General features: G+C 40.7%; 1 protein-coding gene across 2 annotated transcripts in view; it reads right to left on the reverse strand.

Moving 5' to 3' along the window:
- EIF2AK3 (eukaryotic translation initiation factor 2 alpha kinase 3) overlaps nucleotides 1–18,364 on the reverse strand; it is an 82,805-nt gene that overhangs the window by 50,487 nt on the left and 13,954 nt on the right. For both annotated transcript variants that reach the window (XM_053704288.1, XM_053704289.1), the window contains exon 3: nucleotides 3,788–3,982. In XM_053704288.1, coding sequence (XP_053560263.1) covers nucleotides 3,788–3,982 — 195 coding nt within the window. The remainder of the gene's footprint in view (nucleotides 1–3,787; nucleotides 3,983–18,364) is intronic.

The following is an 18,364-nucleotide window of genomic DNA, read 5'->3' on the forward strand; positions in this document are numbered from 1 at the left end:
ACTGCAGAGAGAAAAAGGAATAAGTCAGTCATGTAATATCTCTCCTAGATACAGAGTCTAAAAAAGTCCACAAATAAACCACCCATGAAGATGGGACAAGGAAACGCTACTCCAGATTCATTTCCCATCCATGGGAAAGTAGATTGGACAAAATCTCTTTAAAGATAGATTGTTCGAAGGAAGGACGACACCTGAACCATATATTGTCCAGAAAAGCACCCTTGTACAACCCCAGGACCTAAAAGTCTCTCGGCTGACGAAACTCATAAGCTAGAGAAGATCCCGAATCATGGGAACAAAAAAAATTTAACATACCTCAGGTCTATGTTCTTATGAACAGACCCACTAGAACCAAAAGAGAATGGCTATTACTTTGAAGGTCAGCACCAGAGAAACTTGAGGTAAATACTTAGTTCCAGTCCCAGTCTGGAAATGGGATCTACTACTCCCAGAGAGGAACGTCCTGAACCCAGTTCAAGGAATGTTTCTTATCGTACCTGGATTGCAGATACTCTAGGAGAAATCTGCCCCTGGGAGGAAATCTGAGATTGGTCTAAAAGACATGACTGATCCTGTAGAAAGAGGAAACTTACCTTTAGTCTCACTCTTGATGAGTGATAGAAAAACTCTATTCACCCACAAAGTCGGAGGATAATATACTGTCAGACCAGGTCCAAACAAGGACTCATCCTTAAAAAGGAAATGGCAGAAGCGTGGATTTGGAGGAAACAAATATTGAATCTGCCACTGCAGAACTATAAAGCCTAGGCTGTACCACTAAGCCACATGTAGGCTTCTCAGCTGAACAGCCGCAATGCATTGCTCTAAATGAACAATGAAACCTCCAAATTCTTATCCATGGATCCGAAACAGAACAGCTACCCTCCATAGGGATCGAAGTTCTGAGCCACAGTAGAAAAGCCTCTTCTACTTAGGGCACCGTGCATTTCAATGGAGTCAGCGACAGGAAAATCCTTTAAAGAAAGGTAGACAGGGAGAAAAGGTAGACAGGGAGAAAAGTATCCCTAGCTTCTCCTATTCCTGTGAAAAAAAATCTGAAGCACGTCTAGGAACACTTCCTCATAGGAAGTAACATCATGGAAATTATAAAATTTACAAAACTTTCAAAGGTTGACAACGACAGGGGTATCTATGTCGTCCAAGTAGCCGAAACTTCCTGAATACACGAGGTGTCCAAGAATACATCTTGAGGTAACTTCAGCATTAGATGAAGGAATCATATTGTACAAACTGAGATTTCCCCCTTCAGAAACTACCGGCAAATCCTCCACACCATACAAGGCAAAAGCGATCTTGCTATCTGAAACTTCAAATGTCCTCTTGCGTTTCCCTGTAAGAGAAGAAAAACAGATACCGCAGAAGATACCTGAGCTGCAAAATCTGCGGGCAAAGATACTCCTCCAAGAGATTTAGAGGAGCCACAGGGCACTGCATGTGACGCCATAGGGGCTTGGGACTTTAAAAGGAGAAAGCGGTGGCAGTGTATAAACAGCATCATCCTGGGAGATATGAGGGTCAGAGGGCAACACCTATCTGTGCATCCAATAGCTTTGGCTAAAAAAGCAGCACAGAAACAAAACAAAAAAAATAGACAAATTATACATTTCAAAATTTGTCCTGAAAACATGATGCTCAATTTATTTTTTTATTAAAAGAATCGTACTAAACATGAGGAAAAGAATGTTAGGAAAAAAACAATTTGTTCCTCAAGAGCCAACAATAAGGTATTCCTAGGAATAGACCCCTGTTCTGTATTAGAACATATGCCCCAAAATACACATTGTGTAAAAAAAAAAAAAAAAAAAAACTAAAATGCTTATTTATAAAAACCTTAAAGGTTTATATACTATGCAAATTTTTCATCAAGTTAATCTCAGGACAGCCTCTCTATGTAGGCTGAACCGTACTAAAAACATAATGCACTGGAAGAACACCAACAAAGGGAGGGGGAGAGGAAGATAGAGGGATTATGCCTCTATACTTTGAAATTAACATCCCACAGCAGAAAAGGAATGCTGTCCCGCTCTGTCCGGAGAACGAGGTGGCGTTCCTCTTCAGATGTAGCAATTCCCTTAAAATGGCACCTCTCTTCACTAAGGAGGCGGAGCCAAACATAGGAGAGGAGACAAGCTACATTGCGCTTACCGACAAATAAAAAGTTTGAAAAGCATCAAATTAAGTATCACCAAGGTCTATCTACTGACACCAAAGGAGAACATACTATAGCAAGAAATACAGTGATCACAGTACCGCTCCGCTGTTTATAAATAGCAAAAAAAAAAAAAATAATAATAATTAAAAAAAGAGTGCATCAGCCCCATATGAATGGCGCCTAAAAAACTAAGTGTGCTCTCCTAAACAACTCCGTTCAAGTTCTCATATAGCAAGTCTTAAGTTACCTTATACCATAAGGCCCTTTGCAGACAGAGTCACGCTTATTACCTAGGCTGTTTAACCCTGGTAACAGGCACAATTAACAGAGCCCAATTGAGGATTAACTCCTTCCTGTTAGGAAGGAGGTTAGACCCGTCTCCATATCACATGCTAAACAGTGCCTGCTCTCTGCCATAAAACCTTCCCCATAAAGGATTGTGTCCCAAAGTAACTACAGGTTCTTAAGCCCTTCAGTGCCAGCCTCCTAGCCCTAGAAGACAAAAGGCACTTACCTGCTTATCCAGCAGGAGGACAGCTCCGCCCGGCATAAGAGGAAACCACTCCTCAGAGACCTGTGAAAAAAAGGAAGATCAGAGTAAACCTACTCGGGCTTTCTATGCCAGAGCAGCAACATGTTAGGAACTTGTGAAGTGGACTACGCTGCGTTTTCCTAACTGCTTAAAAGCCCCCACTGCCTTACTGAAGAGACTAATGTGGGGCACGGCTAGATCCAATCTTGAGAGGAATCCTACTCTGACTTTAAAGAAAATGGATTTATTTCACTTCAATCAATATTTTTAAACACCAAAAACTTCACCTCCTCCTTGCACCACAGGCAAAGAGAATGACTGGGGGTTGTGAGAAGGTTAGTGATATTTTAACAGCTTTGCTGTGGTGCTCTTTGCCACCTCCTGCTGGCCAGGAGTGATATTCACAACAGTAATTGATATTGCCGCCGTGGACTCACCATATCTTAGGAAAGAAATTAATTTTATTACCTTATTTATTCTATAACCCACTGGGATTGTAATTTCTTCTACTGGCTGTGTTAACACAGCTTGGCCTCAAGGCCAAAATTTTTAGAAAAGGTGGGGATAGCACAGGCTAAATAAACTAATTCAAATGCCAATAGAAGGTTAATGGAAATACCTGTAAACAATTTAATACACTCCAGCAGGTAAAGTGGATCATTGGGAACAAATTAAAGGGGAGAAAATTTGAGTAAACTCCCTTTAAAGTCTTGCTAATTTTATTTAAAGGGACACTCAAATCAAAATTAAACTCATTATCCAGATATTGCATGCATTTTTAAACAACTTTCCAGTTTACTTCCATTAAAAAAAAAAAAAAAAAGTCTTTATATTTAAACTTTGAGTCACCAGCTCCTACTGAGCATGTGCAAGAATATAGACTAAGCGTATATGCATTTGTGATTGGCTGATGGCTGTCACATGCTACAGGGGGAGTGGAAATAGGCATAAAACTTAAAATTGTCAGAGAAAAAAAAAAAACACACTTGTGATGCATTTCTATTTTTCAGACTGCTCTTCAACAACCTAGAGTAAATACAGCATTTTGTAAGAAACAAGTTCAAATACAATTGATGACTCACCTTGCCGCTGTGAGCACCAAGGCCATAAGTTGTAAGAGATTTTCCTCCTACCAAGACAACATCATCTCCAAATTTGTAAGAGGACTCCAAAAGTGACTCTACTGTGAATGGAACAGCTTCCATACTTTCTCTGTCCCGATCCCATTGAAATAAGTCTCCATCCAAAGAAGGAATGATCATTTTATTGCCAAAAACCTTAGAGAGAGAAAAAAAAAAAAAAAAAACTGACATGTAGTTAAACAAAAAAACTACACAACAGGATTTCTGATTCTATATAGACTGGAACTAACTGAACAATTGTTTAATACAGAATAAAAAACTAGGATCTGAAGCACATTACTATAAAAAGGGACAGTAACAATCTTACAATTACAAGACATTTCTGTTGTGTTACTATAGATCAGCCAAGTGTTAACATTTTTAAAACAAATGAACATTCTTTCTACTGCAATTATTTTTTCCCATAGCCAAATTCAAACCATTTGCCTTATTTGGATGAACCAAAATGGGCTTTAGTCCAGACAGCAAGTCTAGCCCCGGTCAAAGTTAGCATTGAAGTAAATAGTTTTGCAGTAATCTCAAAACCTAGCAGAGTTAGCCTTGATAAGTCAGAGTGCATTCCAGGTTCTGAGAATTAGAAATTGTTCAATTTTCTGAGCTAACTTACTTAAAAAGGGAGCAAAATAATAAAATTTATATTAGAATATTGCATAATTGACTGCATTACTAAACATTTTCTAAAAAAAAAAAAAAAAAAAGTGGTATTTACTGTCCCTTAACATGCACGTATTCAATTTTTTTCAGCTAAAATAATCATGATTTCTGAGAACAGATGTATGACTTCATTATAACTCCATAAAAGGGTGGAGAATATTTTATAATATAACTATCAATATAACCATCACCTTAAAAATATGTATGTGCTTGAAGGGAGTGGTGCAATAAGAGTAAAAAAGGGACAAAAGAATGTATGCTTACCTGATAAATGCATTTCTTTTTTGACACGATAAGTCCACGGATCATCTGAATTACTAATGGGATATTCACCTCCTGGTCAGCAGGAGGCAGCAAAGAGCACCACAGCAAAGCGGTTAAATAGTTTCTCCCTTCCCTCACACTCCAGTCAGTCAATCGACCAAAGTTAAGGAAAGAAAGGAAAAACCAAAAGGTGCAGAGGTGTCTGAAGTTTACAATAACCAACAACCTGTCTTACAAAAACAGGGCTGGCTGTGGACTCGTGTCAAAAAAAAAAAAAAAAAAAATAATCAGGTAAGCATAAATTTTCTTTTTAATGACACGATGAGTCCACGGATCATCTTAATTACTAATGGGATTCAATGACTCAGCTAGAGTACACAGATGATACGGGAGGGACAAGACAGGGAACCTAAACGGAAGGCACCACTGCTTGAAGAACCCGTCTCCCAAAAGCGGCCTCAGCCGAGACAAAAGTGTCAAATTTGTAGAATTTTGAAAAAGCGTGAAGAGAAGACCAAGTTGCAGCCTTGCAAATATGTTCCACAGAAGCTTCATTTTTTAAATGCCCATGAGGAAGCAACAGCCCTCGTAGAATGAGCCGTAACTCTCTCAGGAGGATGCTGTCCAGCAGTCTCATAAGCAAAAATGTACGATACTCTTCAGCCAAAAGGAAAGAAGTTGCCGTAGCTTTCTGTCCTTCAAGTTTTCCTGAGAAAATCACAGACAAGACTGACGAAAGTCCTTAGTCGCCTGCAAGTAAAACTTTAAAGCACGGACCATGTCCAAATCGTGCAGAAGATGTTCTTTCTGAGTAGGAGGATTAGGACACAAAGGAACAACTATCTCCTGATTAATGTTCCGATCAGAAACAACCTTAGGAAGGAATCCTAATTTAGTACGTAAAACTACCTTATCTGAATGGAAAATAAGATAAGGAGACTCATACTGAAATGCCGAGAGCTCAGACAGACACTCTCCAAGCAGTAAAGCTTTCCAAGATAACAACTTAATATCTAAGGAATGCATGGGCTCAAACTGAGGCCCTTGAAAAACTTTGAGAACTAAAATTAAGACTCCATGGGAGGAGTAGCTGGTTTGAATACAGGCCTGATCATGATCAAGGCCTGACAAAAATAATTGTACATTTGCCAGACGTTTGTGTAACAAAATAGATAAGGGAACTTGTCGATAATCCCTTCTCCAAACCCTCTTGGAGAAAAGACAAAATTATAGGAATCCTAACTCTACTCCATGAGTAGCCCTTGGATTCGCACCAATAGAGATATTAACGCCAATCTTATGGTAAATCTTTCTAGTTACAGACTTACAAGCCTGAATCATGGTCTCTATGACAGAGTCAGAAAAAAAACACGCTTGGATAAAATTAAGCGTTCAATCTCCAAGCAGTCAGCTTCAGAGAAACTAGATTTGGGTGAAGGGCCCCTGAATTAGAAGGTCCTTCCTCAACGGAAGTCTCCAAGGTGGCAGAGATACCATCTCCACCACATCTGCATACCAAATCATACGAGCCCAAGCCGGTGCAATGAGGATCACCGATGCCCTCTGTTTGATTCGAGCAATGACCCGAGGAAGAAGAGCAAACGGAGGAAATAGGTATGCTAGACTGAATGTCCAAGGGACCGCCAGAGCATCTATCAGCTCCATCTGGGGGTCCCTGGACCTCTACCAGTATCTCTCGGGAGCTTGGCATTCTGTCAGGATGCCATAAGCTCCAATTCCGGCTGACCCCACCTGAAACAGGTTTGAAAACACTTCCGGATGGAGTTCCCACTCCCCCGGATGAAAAGTCCACCTGCTCAGGAAATCCGCCTCCCAGTTGACCACCACTGGGATGTGGATCACTGCCAGACAGCAAGAAAAGACTTCTGCGCACTGGATTATTTTGGCTACCTCTGTCATCGCGAAGGAACTCCTCATTCCTCCCAAATGATTGATGTAAGCCACTAAAGTTATATTGTCCGACTGGAACCTGATAAACCGGACCTAACTGGGGCCAGGCCAGAAGAGCATTGAAGATCGCTCTCATCTCCAGAATGTTTATAGGAAGAACAGACTGAGTCAAAACTCCGAGCTTTTAGGGAATCCCAGACTGCTCTCCACCCTAGAAGTCTGGTGTCACAATCATCCAAGATGGTCTGCAAAAGCAGGTTCCCTGGGAGAGGCGATTCAGAGACAGCCACAATTGCAGAGAATCCCTAGTCTCCTGCTCCAGAAGTATTCAAGGAGACAAGTCCGCATAATCTCCATTCCATTGCCTGAGCATGCTTAACTGTAGAGGTCTGAGGTGGAACCGAGCAAACGGGATGATGTCCATTGCCGCCACCATCAGCCCGATTACTCCCATGCACTGAGCCACTGACGGCCGAGGAGTGGACTGAAGGACTAGGCAAGTATCGATAATCTTTGATTTCCTGACTTCAGTCAGAAAAATCTTCATAGACAGGGAATCTATTATGGTCCCTAAGAAAGTTACCCTTGTATTTGGAACCAAGGAACTCTTTTCCAAATTTAACTTCCATCCGTGAGATCGCAGAAAAGATAACACCATGCCGGTGTGGGATCTTGCTTGTTGAAAGGATAGCACATGGACAAGGATGTCGTCCAGATAGGACGCCACTGCAATGCCCCGTGACCGAAGCACCGCCAACGGCGATCCAGGAACCTTTGTGAAAACTCTGGGAGCCGTGGCCAGACCGAAAGGAAGAACAATGACCTGGAAATGTTTGTCCAGGAAGGCAAACCTAAGGAATTTGTGACGATCCCTGTGAATAGCAACATGTAGGTACGCGTCCTTTAAATCCACTGTTGTCATAAATTGACCCTCCTTGATCAAGGGAAGAATGGAACGAATAGTTTAAATCTTGAAGGACGGTACTCTGAGAAATTTGTTTAGACTCTTGAGGTCTAAAAATGGGTCTGAAGGTTGCCTCTTTTTTTGGAACCACGAATAGATTGGAATAAAATCCCTGACCCTGTTCCAGTAATGGAACGGGGACAATCACTCCCAGTTTGGAGAGGTCTCTTACACAATGTAAGAACGCCTCTTTGTCTGGTTTGCAGATAATCTTGAAAGCAGAAACCTGCCTCTGGGAGGAAAACTTTTTAATTCCAACTTGTATCCCTGGGACACAATTTCTAATGCCCAGGGATCCTGAACATCTCGAATCCAAGCTTGAGCGAAGGAAAGTCTGCCCCCTACAAGATCCGGTCACGGATTGGGGGCATGACCTTCATGCCGTCATTGACGCAATGGCAGGCTTCTTGGACTGTCTTCCCTTACTCCAAGACTGGCTGGGTCTCCATGCAGGTTTGGATTGTTCTTGCTTGGAAGCAGAAAAGAGCTTCCCTTGAAATTACGAAAGGAACGAAAATGACTGCCGTCCTTTCTGCTTATTTCTCTTATCTTGAGGAAGAAGGTGACCATTACCTCCTGTGATATCCGAGATAATTTCCGATAGGCCAGTTCCAAATAAGGTCTTTCCCTTGTAAGGAATAGCTAGAAGTTTGGACTTAGAGGAAACTTCCGCAGACCAAGGATCTGCAGGCCAGAATAAAAAACCCGAAATCTTTGCTCCCAGTTTGATAACTTGAAGGGAAGCGTCCGTAATAAAGGAATTAGCTAACCTAAGAGCCTTTATCCTATCCTGGATCTCCTCCAAAGAGGTCTCAGTTCTAATAGCGTCAGACAGTGTGTCAAACCAATATGCCGCAGCACTGGTGACGGTAGCAATGCACACAGCTGGCTGCCATTGCAGGCCCTGGTGTACAAACAACTTTGAGAAGTCCCTCTAACTTCTTATCCATAGGATCTTTGAAGGCACAACTATTCTCTATGGGAATAGTAGTTCTCTTAGCTAGAGTGGAAATAGCCCCTTCCATCTTGGGCACTTTTAGCCAAGTCTGCTTGATAGAATCAGCTATGGGAAACATCCTTTTAAAAATAGAAGATGGAGAAAAAGGAATACTCGGTCTCTCCCACTACTTAGAAATGATTTCAGAAGCTCGGTCAGGAACTGGAAACACATCAGTCGAGGAAGGAACCTCGAAATTACTGTTCAGTTTACTGGACTTTTTAGTGACAACCACAACCGTGGAGTCACTGTCATCTAAAGTAGCTAACACCTCCTTAAGTAATAGAAGGAGGTGCTCTAGTTTAAATCTAAACAGCTACAACCTCCGTATCTGCGAGAGGAATTACAGTTTCAGAATCTGAAATCTCACCTTCAGATGCTACTACGGCATCCTCCTCAGGTTTCTGAGAGGAGGTCTCTGAAACCATAACAATTGCATCAGAGACCTCACTGACTGTTTTATCTTCTTTTTAAGCTTCCTCTGCAACAAAGGAAAGGCAGACAGCGCATCAGAAATTGTAGAAGACATGAGAGATGCGATGTCTCTTAAAGTAACTCCAGCAGGAGCTACCGGGAGGGCGCAGGGCACCGTTTGTGAGGGTGGTAAAACTTTGAGCGCTTGAGGAGAAAGTCACGGCATATATTGTACTTCATCATTAGATTCCTGGACAACATCCACCTTAGAAATTGGCTCAGAAGAGAGAAAAAAAAAAAAAAAAAAATTTCCTTACAACTTAAAGTCCTCTCAATGCAAGAGGTATAGAAAGGTACTGGTGGTTCCACAATAGCACTAAAGAGCAAGGAACATTTTGCAAAGTCCCTTGGTTCACACTTTTGGGATTAATTTTTTTTTTTTTTTTTAATTTCAGGTTTTTATTCAAAAAGACGTTACGGTCACTTTAAATTAAAACCGCAACTATTTTTCTGCAGTCTGTGTAAAGTAGAAATAACACTGTCTGCTTTTTTACCCTACTAAATAAACTTGCAGCTACCTATGCTGCTGAGGCGAATACCTAATTGGCCAAGAGCTGAATGTATTCCCAGCACGCAGTAGACGATCCAGAATACCGCCAGAAAACAAATAGAGCAGTCCGGTCCTAGGAACGCATGTCTAGCACGGAACATGCGCTCCTAGACCCGCATAGGCTAACTCTCCTCACTTGTCTTCCCAGACTGAAGCGCATAGAATTGGCACGCAGAGAAGACAGATCCGCCCATCATGTGCGTACCCAAGTAAAGCTTTCTTCCCGGGGAAAGTTAACCCCTTTACCACCATAGCAGCGTTCTAACCAGCCCCAGTGCCTGCTATAAGATTCTGTCTGCAGTCCTCTCCAGCCTAGGAGAGTTTATAAATGTAATAAAGTGCCCCAATTTAACTGGAGCCCCTTTATATGGAGTATAAAGGTAAATCTAATGTGCTTACTCTGTTCCGAGTTGACTCTGCACCCAGAAAAAAAAAAAAAAAAAGTAGCACTTACCTCATATTACTGCCTGAGAGTAAGGCAGTTCACAGGTTTGAGAGGTCCTCTTCCTCACATCGACCGGCAGAGAAATCAAAGACTGAGTCATATTCCCTCAGACTATAGGAAATTATGGCAGCATGTCCCACAAGTTCCCATTACTCTAAAGCCACCAATGCTCTACTGAAGAGACTGCTATGGACTACAGCTACACCCTAGGACAAAGCAGCACAATCCTGCACTACTTTAAAAATAATAAACTCTTGATTGAAGAATCCAATCTCACTTTACCACTTCCTATCACTAACGTAGGCAAAGAGAATGACTGGAGTGGGAGGGAAGGGAGGAGATATTTAACAGCTTTGCTGCTCTTTGCTGCCTCCTGCTGACCAGGAAGTGAATATCCTATTAGTAATTAAGATGATCCGTGGACTCGTGTAAAAAAAAAAAAAACAAACAAACAAACAAAAAAACAGGTTGAGATCTGTGCATATCCTAAAAGAGCTAATTAAAGGGACACTCAATCAAAATTAAACTTTCATTATTCAGATAGAGCATGCCATTTTAAACAACTTTCCAATTTACTTCTATTAACTAAATGTGCACAGTCTTTTTATATTTAAACTTTGAGTCACCAGCTCCTACTGAGCATGTGCAAGAATAAGTGTGTATGCATTTGTGATTGGCTGATGGCTGTCACATGGTACAGGGGGAGTGGAAAAAGACATAACTTAAAATTGTCAGAAAAAAAATCTACTAGACATTTGAAGTTCAGACTAAGTGCTATTGCATTGTCTCGTTATCTTGCATTTGTCGATTATGCAAATCTTCTGTGTTGACTGGTCCTTTAAAGGGACAGTTTACTCAAAAGTTTTCTCCCCTTTAATTTGTTCCCAATGATCCACTTTACCTGCTGGAATGTATTAAATTGTTTACAAGTAGCTCCTTTACCCTTAAATAGGCATTTGAAATTGTTGATTTAGCATTTGGTATCCCCACCTATTCTGAAAGTTTGTGGCCGCAGGGCCAAGCTATAGATAAGCTTTGTAAACACAGCCAGTAGAAGAAATTTCACTCCCAGTGGGATATAGCAGAGATAAGGTAATACAATGTTGATTTACCATTGTTCTCTCCAAGTACTGGTGATTGTTTTATGGACAGATATAAAATGAAGAAGCAGGTATATGTACACAATGTGATACAGTAATGAGATCCGATAATACCTACAAGATCAACCCATTTTATTATTAGGTTGTGGCTTCAAAACACAAAATCAGACCTTTAATATACACACACAAAAAAAAAAAAAAAAAAAACTTAAAGCAAATTTTTATATATTTTTTACTCTGCAGTTGGTAAAAAAAAAAAAAACGCAATTGTAAACACATTAAGGGAAAACTATTTTTCAGTATACTGTCCCTTTAAAAAGTTTAAAATAATTGTCAAAAATAAGCAAAATTAATTACATAGCTAAGGTGCCTGGGGCAGGCAACTCCACCTCCCTTATCAGTGTTTAGACACAGGCATTGTATTTCAATGTGTTCACAGCTTCTAGCCATGCTCCAGCAGATAATCCCTATTCACTTTTGTATTCTACCAAAAGCAATCATATAGATAAAGCTATAAAAGTAATTGTGTGGAGGGGGAGATAGTGCTTTACAATTCAGAAACCTAAAACCAAAATTTATGCTTACCTGATAAATTTCTCTCTTGCGATGTATCGAGTCCACGGATTCAGCCAATACTTGTGGGATATTCTCCTTCCCAACAGGAAGTGTCAAAGAGAGCCCCCACAGCAGAGCTGTCTATATAGTTCCTCTAACTCCAACCCCCAGTCATTCGACCAAAGGCTAGGAAGAAAAAGGAGAAACTATAGGGTGCAGAGGTGACTGAAGTTTTTTAATAAAATATACTACCTGTCTTAAATAGACAGGGCGGCCGTGGAGTCGCAAGAGAAAGAAATTTATCAGGTAAAGCATAAATTTTGTTTTCTCTTGCAAGTTGTATCGAGTCCACGGATTTATCCAATACCAAAGCTTTAGGACACTGATGAAGGGAGGGACAAGACAGGTACCTAAACGGAAGGCACCACTGCTTGTATAACCTGTCTCCCAAAAATAGCCTCCGAAGAAGCAAAAGTATCAAATTTGTAAAAAGTATGAAGCAAAGACCAAGTCGCCGCCTTACAAATCTGTTCAACAGAAGCCTCATTTTAAAAAGCCCATGTGGAAGCCACCGCTCTAGTAGAGTGAGCTGTAATCCTTTCAGGAGGCTGCTGGCCAGCAGTCTCATAAGCCAAACGGATGATGCTTTTCAGCCAAAAAGAAAGAGGTTACCGTAGCCTTTTGACCTCTCCGCTTTCCAGAATAAACAACAAACAATGAAGATGTTTGACGGAAATCTTTAGTTGCTTGTAAGTAGAACTTTAAAAGCACGAACCACATCAAGATTGTGCAACAGACATTCCTTCTTAGAAGGATTAGGACACAGAGAAGGAACAACAATTTACTGATTGATATTCCTATTAGAAACAACCTTAGGAAGGTATCCAGGTTTGGTACGCAAAACCACCTTATCAGCATGGAAAACAAGATAAGGTGATTCACACTGTAAAGCAGATAATTCAGAAACTCTTCAAGCCAAAAAGATAGCTACTAAAAACAGAACTTTCCAAGATAGAAGCTTAATATCTATGGAATGCATAGGTTCAAACAGAACCCCTTGAAGAACTTTAAGAACTAAATTTAAACTCCATGGCGGAGCAACAGGTTTAAACACAGGCTTGATTTTAACTAAAGCCTGACAAAACGCCTGAATGTCTGGAACATCCGCCAGGCGCTTGTGAAAAAGGATAGACAAAGCAGATATTTGTCCCTTTAAAAGAACTAGCTGATAATCCCTTCTCCAATCCTTCTTGGAGAAAAGATAATAGCCTAGGAATCCTGATCTTACTCCATGAGTAACCCTTGGAATCACACCAGTAAAGATATTTACGCCATATCTTATGATAAATTTTCCTGGCGACAGGCTTTTGAGCCTGAATCAAGGTATCAATGACCGACTCATTGCTTTCAGGGAGTTCCAGACTGCACCCCAGCCCAGTAGGCTGGCATCTGTCGTAACTATGACCCACTCTGGTCTGCGGAAACACATTCCGAGACAGGTGAACCTGACACAACCACCAGAGAAAAGAATCTCTGGTCTCCTGATCCAGATCTATCTGAGGAGATAAATCTGCATAATCCCCATTCCACTGTTCGAGCATGCATAGTTGCAGTGGTCCGAGGTGTAGGCGAGCAAATGGAACATGTCCATTGCCGCTACCATTAGTCAGATTACCTCCATACACTGAGCCACTGACGGCCGAGGAATGGAATGAAGAGCTCGGCAGGTGGTTAAAATCTTTGATTTTCAGAACTCCGTCAGAAATATTTTAATTTCTACCGAGTCTATCAGAGTCCCTAGGAAGGAATCTCTTGTGAGGGGGGAGAGACAGAGAGACAGACAGACACACAGAGAGAGACAGACACACAGAGAGAGACAGACACAGAGAGAGACAGACACAGAGAGAGACACAGAGAGAGACAGACACAGAGAGAGACAGAGAGACAGAGAGACACAGAGAGACAGAGAGAGACAGAGAGACACAGAGAGACAGAGAGACCTCTTTTTTATGTTTACCTTCCACCCATGAGATCTCAGAAAAGCCAACACGATGTCAGTGTGAGACTTGGCTAGTTGGAAAGTCGATGCTTGAATTAAGGTGTTGTCTAGATAAGGCGCCACTGCTATGCCCCGCGGTCTTATAACCGCCAGAAGGGACCCTAGCACCTTTGTGAAAATTCTGGGAGCCGTGGCCAACCCGAAGGGAAGGGCCGCGAACTGGTAATGCCTGTCCAGAAAGGCGAACCTGAGAAATTGGTGATCTCTGTGAATAGGGATGTGCAGATACACATCCATTAAGTCCACGGTGGTCATATATTGACCCTCCTGGATCAGTGGCAGAATAGCCCGAATAGTCTCCATCTTGAAAGATGGGACTCTGAGGAATCTGTTTAGGATCTTGAGATCAAAGATTTGTCTGAAAGTTCCTTCTTTTTTGGGAACCACAAACAGGTTGGAGTAAAACGAGAGAGAGACAGAGACAGAGAGAGATTGCCCCCTACTAGATCCGGTCCCGGATCGGGGGCTACCCCTTCATGCGGTCTTGGAGGCAGCTGCAGGCTTCTTGGCCCGTTTACCCTTGTTTCAAGCCTGGTTAGGTCTCCAGACTGACTTGGATTGAGCAAAGGTCCCCTCTTGCTTTGCAGCAGGGGAAGAGGAAGCGGGACCACCCTTGGAGTTTCAAAAAGAACGAAAATTATTTTGTTTGATCCTCATTTTATTTGTTTTATCCTGAGGGAGAGCATGTCCTTTCCTTCCAGTGATGTCTGAAATAATCTCCTTCAGTTCAGGCCCAAATAGGGTCTTTCCTTTGAAAGGGATGGTCAAAAGCTTAGATTTTGATGACACATCAGCTGACCAGGACTTAAGCCATAACGCTCTAAAATGGCAAAACCTGAATTATTTGCTGCTAATTTAGCCAGTTGAAAAATAATGAAAGAATTAGCCAGCTTAAGAGCTTTAATTCTATCCAGAATATCATCTAATGGGGTCTCCACCTGAAGAACCTCTTCCAGAGCCTCAAACCAAAAAGCAGCTGCAGTAGTTACAGGAACAATGCACGAAATAGGTTGAAGAAAACCTTGATAAACAAAAAATTTCTTTAGAAGACCCTCTAATTTTTTTATCCATAGGATCTTTGAAAGCACAACTGTCTTCAATAGGTATATAGTTGTACGCTTAGCCAGTTTAGAAATAGCTCCCTCCACCTTACAGACCGTCTGCCACGAGTCCCGCATGGTGTCAGGTATGGGAAACATTTTCTTAAAAGTAGGAGAATACCTGGTCTATCCCACTCCTTAGTAACAATGTCCGCAATCCTCTTAGGGACCGGAAAAACATCAATGTAAACAGGAACCTCTAAGCATTTGTCCATTTTACACAATTTCTCTGGAACCACAATAGGGTCACAATCATCCAGAGTCGCTAACACCTCCCTGAGCAACAAGCGGAAGTGTTCTAGCTTAAATTTAAAGGCCATCATATCAGAGTCTGTCTGAGGGAGCGTCTTTCCTGAAACAAAAATCTCTCCCTCAGATAGCAAATCCCTTACCCCTACTTCAGATCATTGTGAGGGTATATCGGATACGGCTACTAAAGCGTCAGAAGGCTCAGCATTTGTTCTTAACCCAGAGCTATCGCGCTTCCCTTGTAACCCAGGCAGTTTAGATAAAACCTCTGTGAGGGTAGAATTCATAACTGCAGCCATGTCTTGTAAGGTAAATGAAGTAGACGCACTAGAAGTACTTGGCGTCGCTTGTGCGGGCGTTACTGGTTGTGACACTTGGGGAGAACTAGATGGCATAACCTCATTTCTTTCTATATGAGAATCCTCTAGCGCTACATTCTTAAGAGCTACAATATGCTCTTTAAAATTTATAGACATATCAGTACAAGTGGTACATTCTAAGAGGGGGTTCCACAATGGCTTCTAAACATATTGAACAAGGAGTTTCTTTGATGTCAGACATGCTTAACAGGCTAGTAATGAGACAAGCAAGCTTGGAAAACAGATTGACAAGTGTCAAAACCGAAAAATACACAGCCAGCACCTTGCCACAGCTCTGCTGCGGCGCCTACCTGCCCTTAGGGGATGAATCTGAGCCTTTTCTTGAAATATCAGTTTTTCTAGAAAAAAAAAAAATGACTGAACATACCTCAGTGCAGCATAGCATGCAAACCGTTCCTCACACTGAAGTTTTCCTGTACTCCTCAGCTTCTGTGGGAACAGCAGTGGATCTTGGTTACAAATGCTAAGATCATCCTCCAGGCAGAAATCTTCATCTATTTTCTGCTTGAGAGTAAATAGTACACACCGGTAACATTTAAAATAAACTATTGCTTGAAGAAAATAAAAAAACATTTCGTCACCACAATCACTTAACCCTTCCTACTTGCTTACAGCAAAGAATGACTGGGGGTGGAGTTAGGGGAGGAGCTATATAGACAGCTCTGCTGTGGGTGCTCTCTTTGCCACTTCCTGTTGGGAAAGAGAATATCCTACAAGTATTGGATGAATCCGTGGACTCGATACATCTTGCAAGAGAAAGAAAGTTAATGGCGAGGCACTGCAGTATGAATTTGCAGGTAAAGTAATTTAAGTACATAGATTATTTTGTCAATCACAACTTGTTTTATGTCACTTTAAATTCTGCTAAATTCAGGGAAGGATTTCCTAAACAAAAAGGATCAGGAAAGACGAGCGATAATTCTACATAACTATTCTACTAGTAGCATTCTGACAGTAGAGGAATTTAGACCGTGTTATGACGAGGACATAGTAAAACAAATTAGAATTGGCTAATGTATCACACAAGTATGAGTGAGTATGTTTATTATAAGAAATAAAGATATCAATGACAAAATGAAAGAATAAAAAAAAAAAAAAACCAAACAAGCTTGTTTGTTTTATCTTAGCATTTTGTTAATGAAGGGGAAAAAAAAAAAAAAAAATTTAAACCACATTGTGCCATTATTTACCATATCTAAATTTCTGAAAAGGCATTTGATTATTTACCAAAACAAGTATTTCATAAGAGCCATAGAGTCTGAAATTCTTAAAAAAAAAAAAAAGGAGCTGTAGACCACACTGAATGAAAGTCTGATCAATATTTATGAATCCACTTCATTCTGCCCGGGGACCCTGGGGAATACAGAAGGTGAAGGGCACTTGCTTGACTAGGAAGAAGAGAGGGAAGGCATTGCAGATGAATGACGACATTAGCTCCCTCTCACGGCATTACCTCACCATCTAATCCAAGTAATGAGTCACCGGCCGGCTGTTTGCGGCTGATTGGAGGCTTGTGTATAAACACTTATAAGCGATGCTTGACTGCTTTGACAGACTGATACAAAATTAATTAAGCTGCTCGACAGACAAGGATTAAAGGATAAGGACAATTCCCCTCAAAAGGATAAACTATTGCTCTCAAGAGAATATTTAGTAAATAAAATGATAATTCTGAGCAGCATGTAAATCTTAAAAAGAAAAACTGTCACCCCCCAAAAAAATGATATATAAAATCTATATACATCTATATCTATTCTGGGGACAACTCAGTCCATTTTAGATGGATACATTATGCACACATCAGATGACATTGCTATGCACAGACGCCAAAAGCAGTGCTATTTCAGATCCACTATCAAATGAACACTATAATGTACTGTAGTATTGTTTAAGAAAATACAACAAACGGCATCCATAAAGACTTGCGTCTCACCATTTAAATCACACATGACAGTGATAAGTAAGCTCTGTAAACATAAAGGAGTACAGTGTAATATACAACAAGCCATATATAAATGAGACTTTAAAAAGGCAGTGACACATTTAGAGTGGATATTCTAGAGTTGCCATCAACAGTGGTGCATGCAAGCACTAACAAAATAAACTTTTTTTTTAGATTTACAATTTTAAAATACAAAAATTTCAAACTTCCTGGGTAAAAGTTTCAATTTGTACAAAACTAAATTCAAAGCACATCCACTATTCCAACCGTGCTGTGTGTGAGAAACTGAATTTACAGTTTACTAGTGAGCCAATAAATTCATCATCAATTTTTACTTCCTTAAAAAGGGTTATTCCAGCCAAAATTGGAAACCACATGGGTGCATTTCGGAATTGAACAGAAGAATTTGTGTAATATACATGCATTAGCAAAAATGCTTCTAATAAAATCTATAGCTGTTTCAAAGGTGTTTTAAGTATGCACCAGCATTTTAAAAACAGCATTTGCTTAGAGAGCCTAAGGTGCTTGTACCATCTGGTAATGACTTAAATTGCCGACATGATACAAGCCCCAGTGATGATCTGAGCAGCTGCAATATTTAAAACGTGGGTGCAGTGAAAATATCTAGCTATGCTTCACATGCACAGACAAATGTTAACATTAAAACAGTGATAACTTACTAGAAGCATATTTGCCAATATGTGTATATTGCAAATAGGTTTCTATTCAAAGATGCAATTAATCTATGAGCATTTATATTTTGACTGGAATGTCCCTTTAATTACAAAAGAATCAAACATTTGATGCATGATTTCACAGGGGCCCAATTTTTTTTTTTATAAATAGAGTTTACACAGACTTAATTTAACACAG

The sequence above is a fragment of the Bombina bombina genome, chromosome 2, assembly GCF_027579735.1.
Source record: "Bombina bombina isolate aBomBom1 chromosome 2, aBomBom1.pri, whole genome shotgun sequence".
Lineage (NCBI taxonomy): Eukaryota > Metazoa > Chordata > Amphibia > Anura > Bombinatoridae > Bombina > Bombina bombina.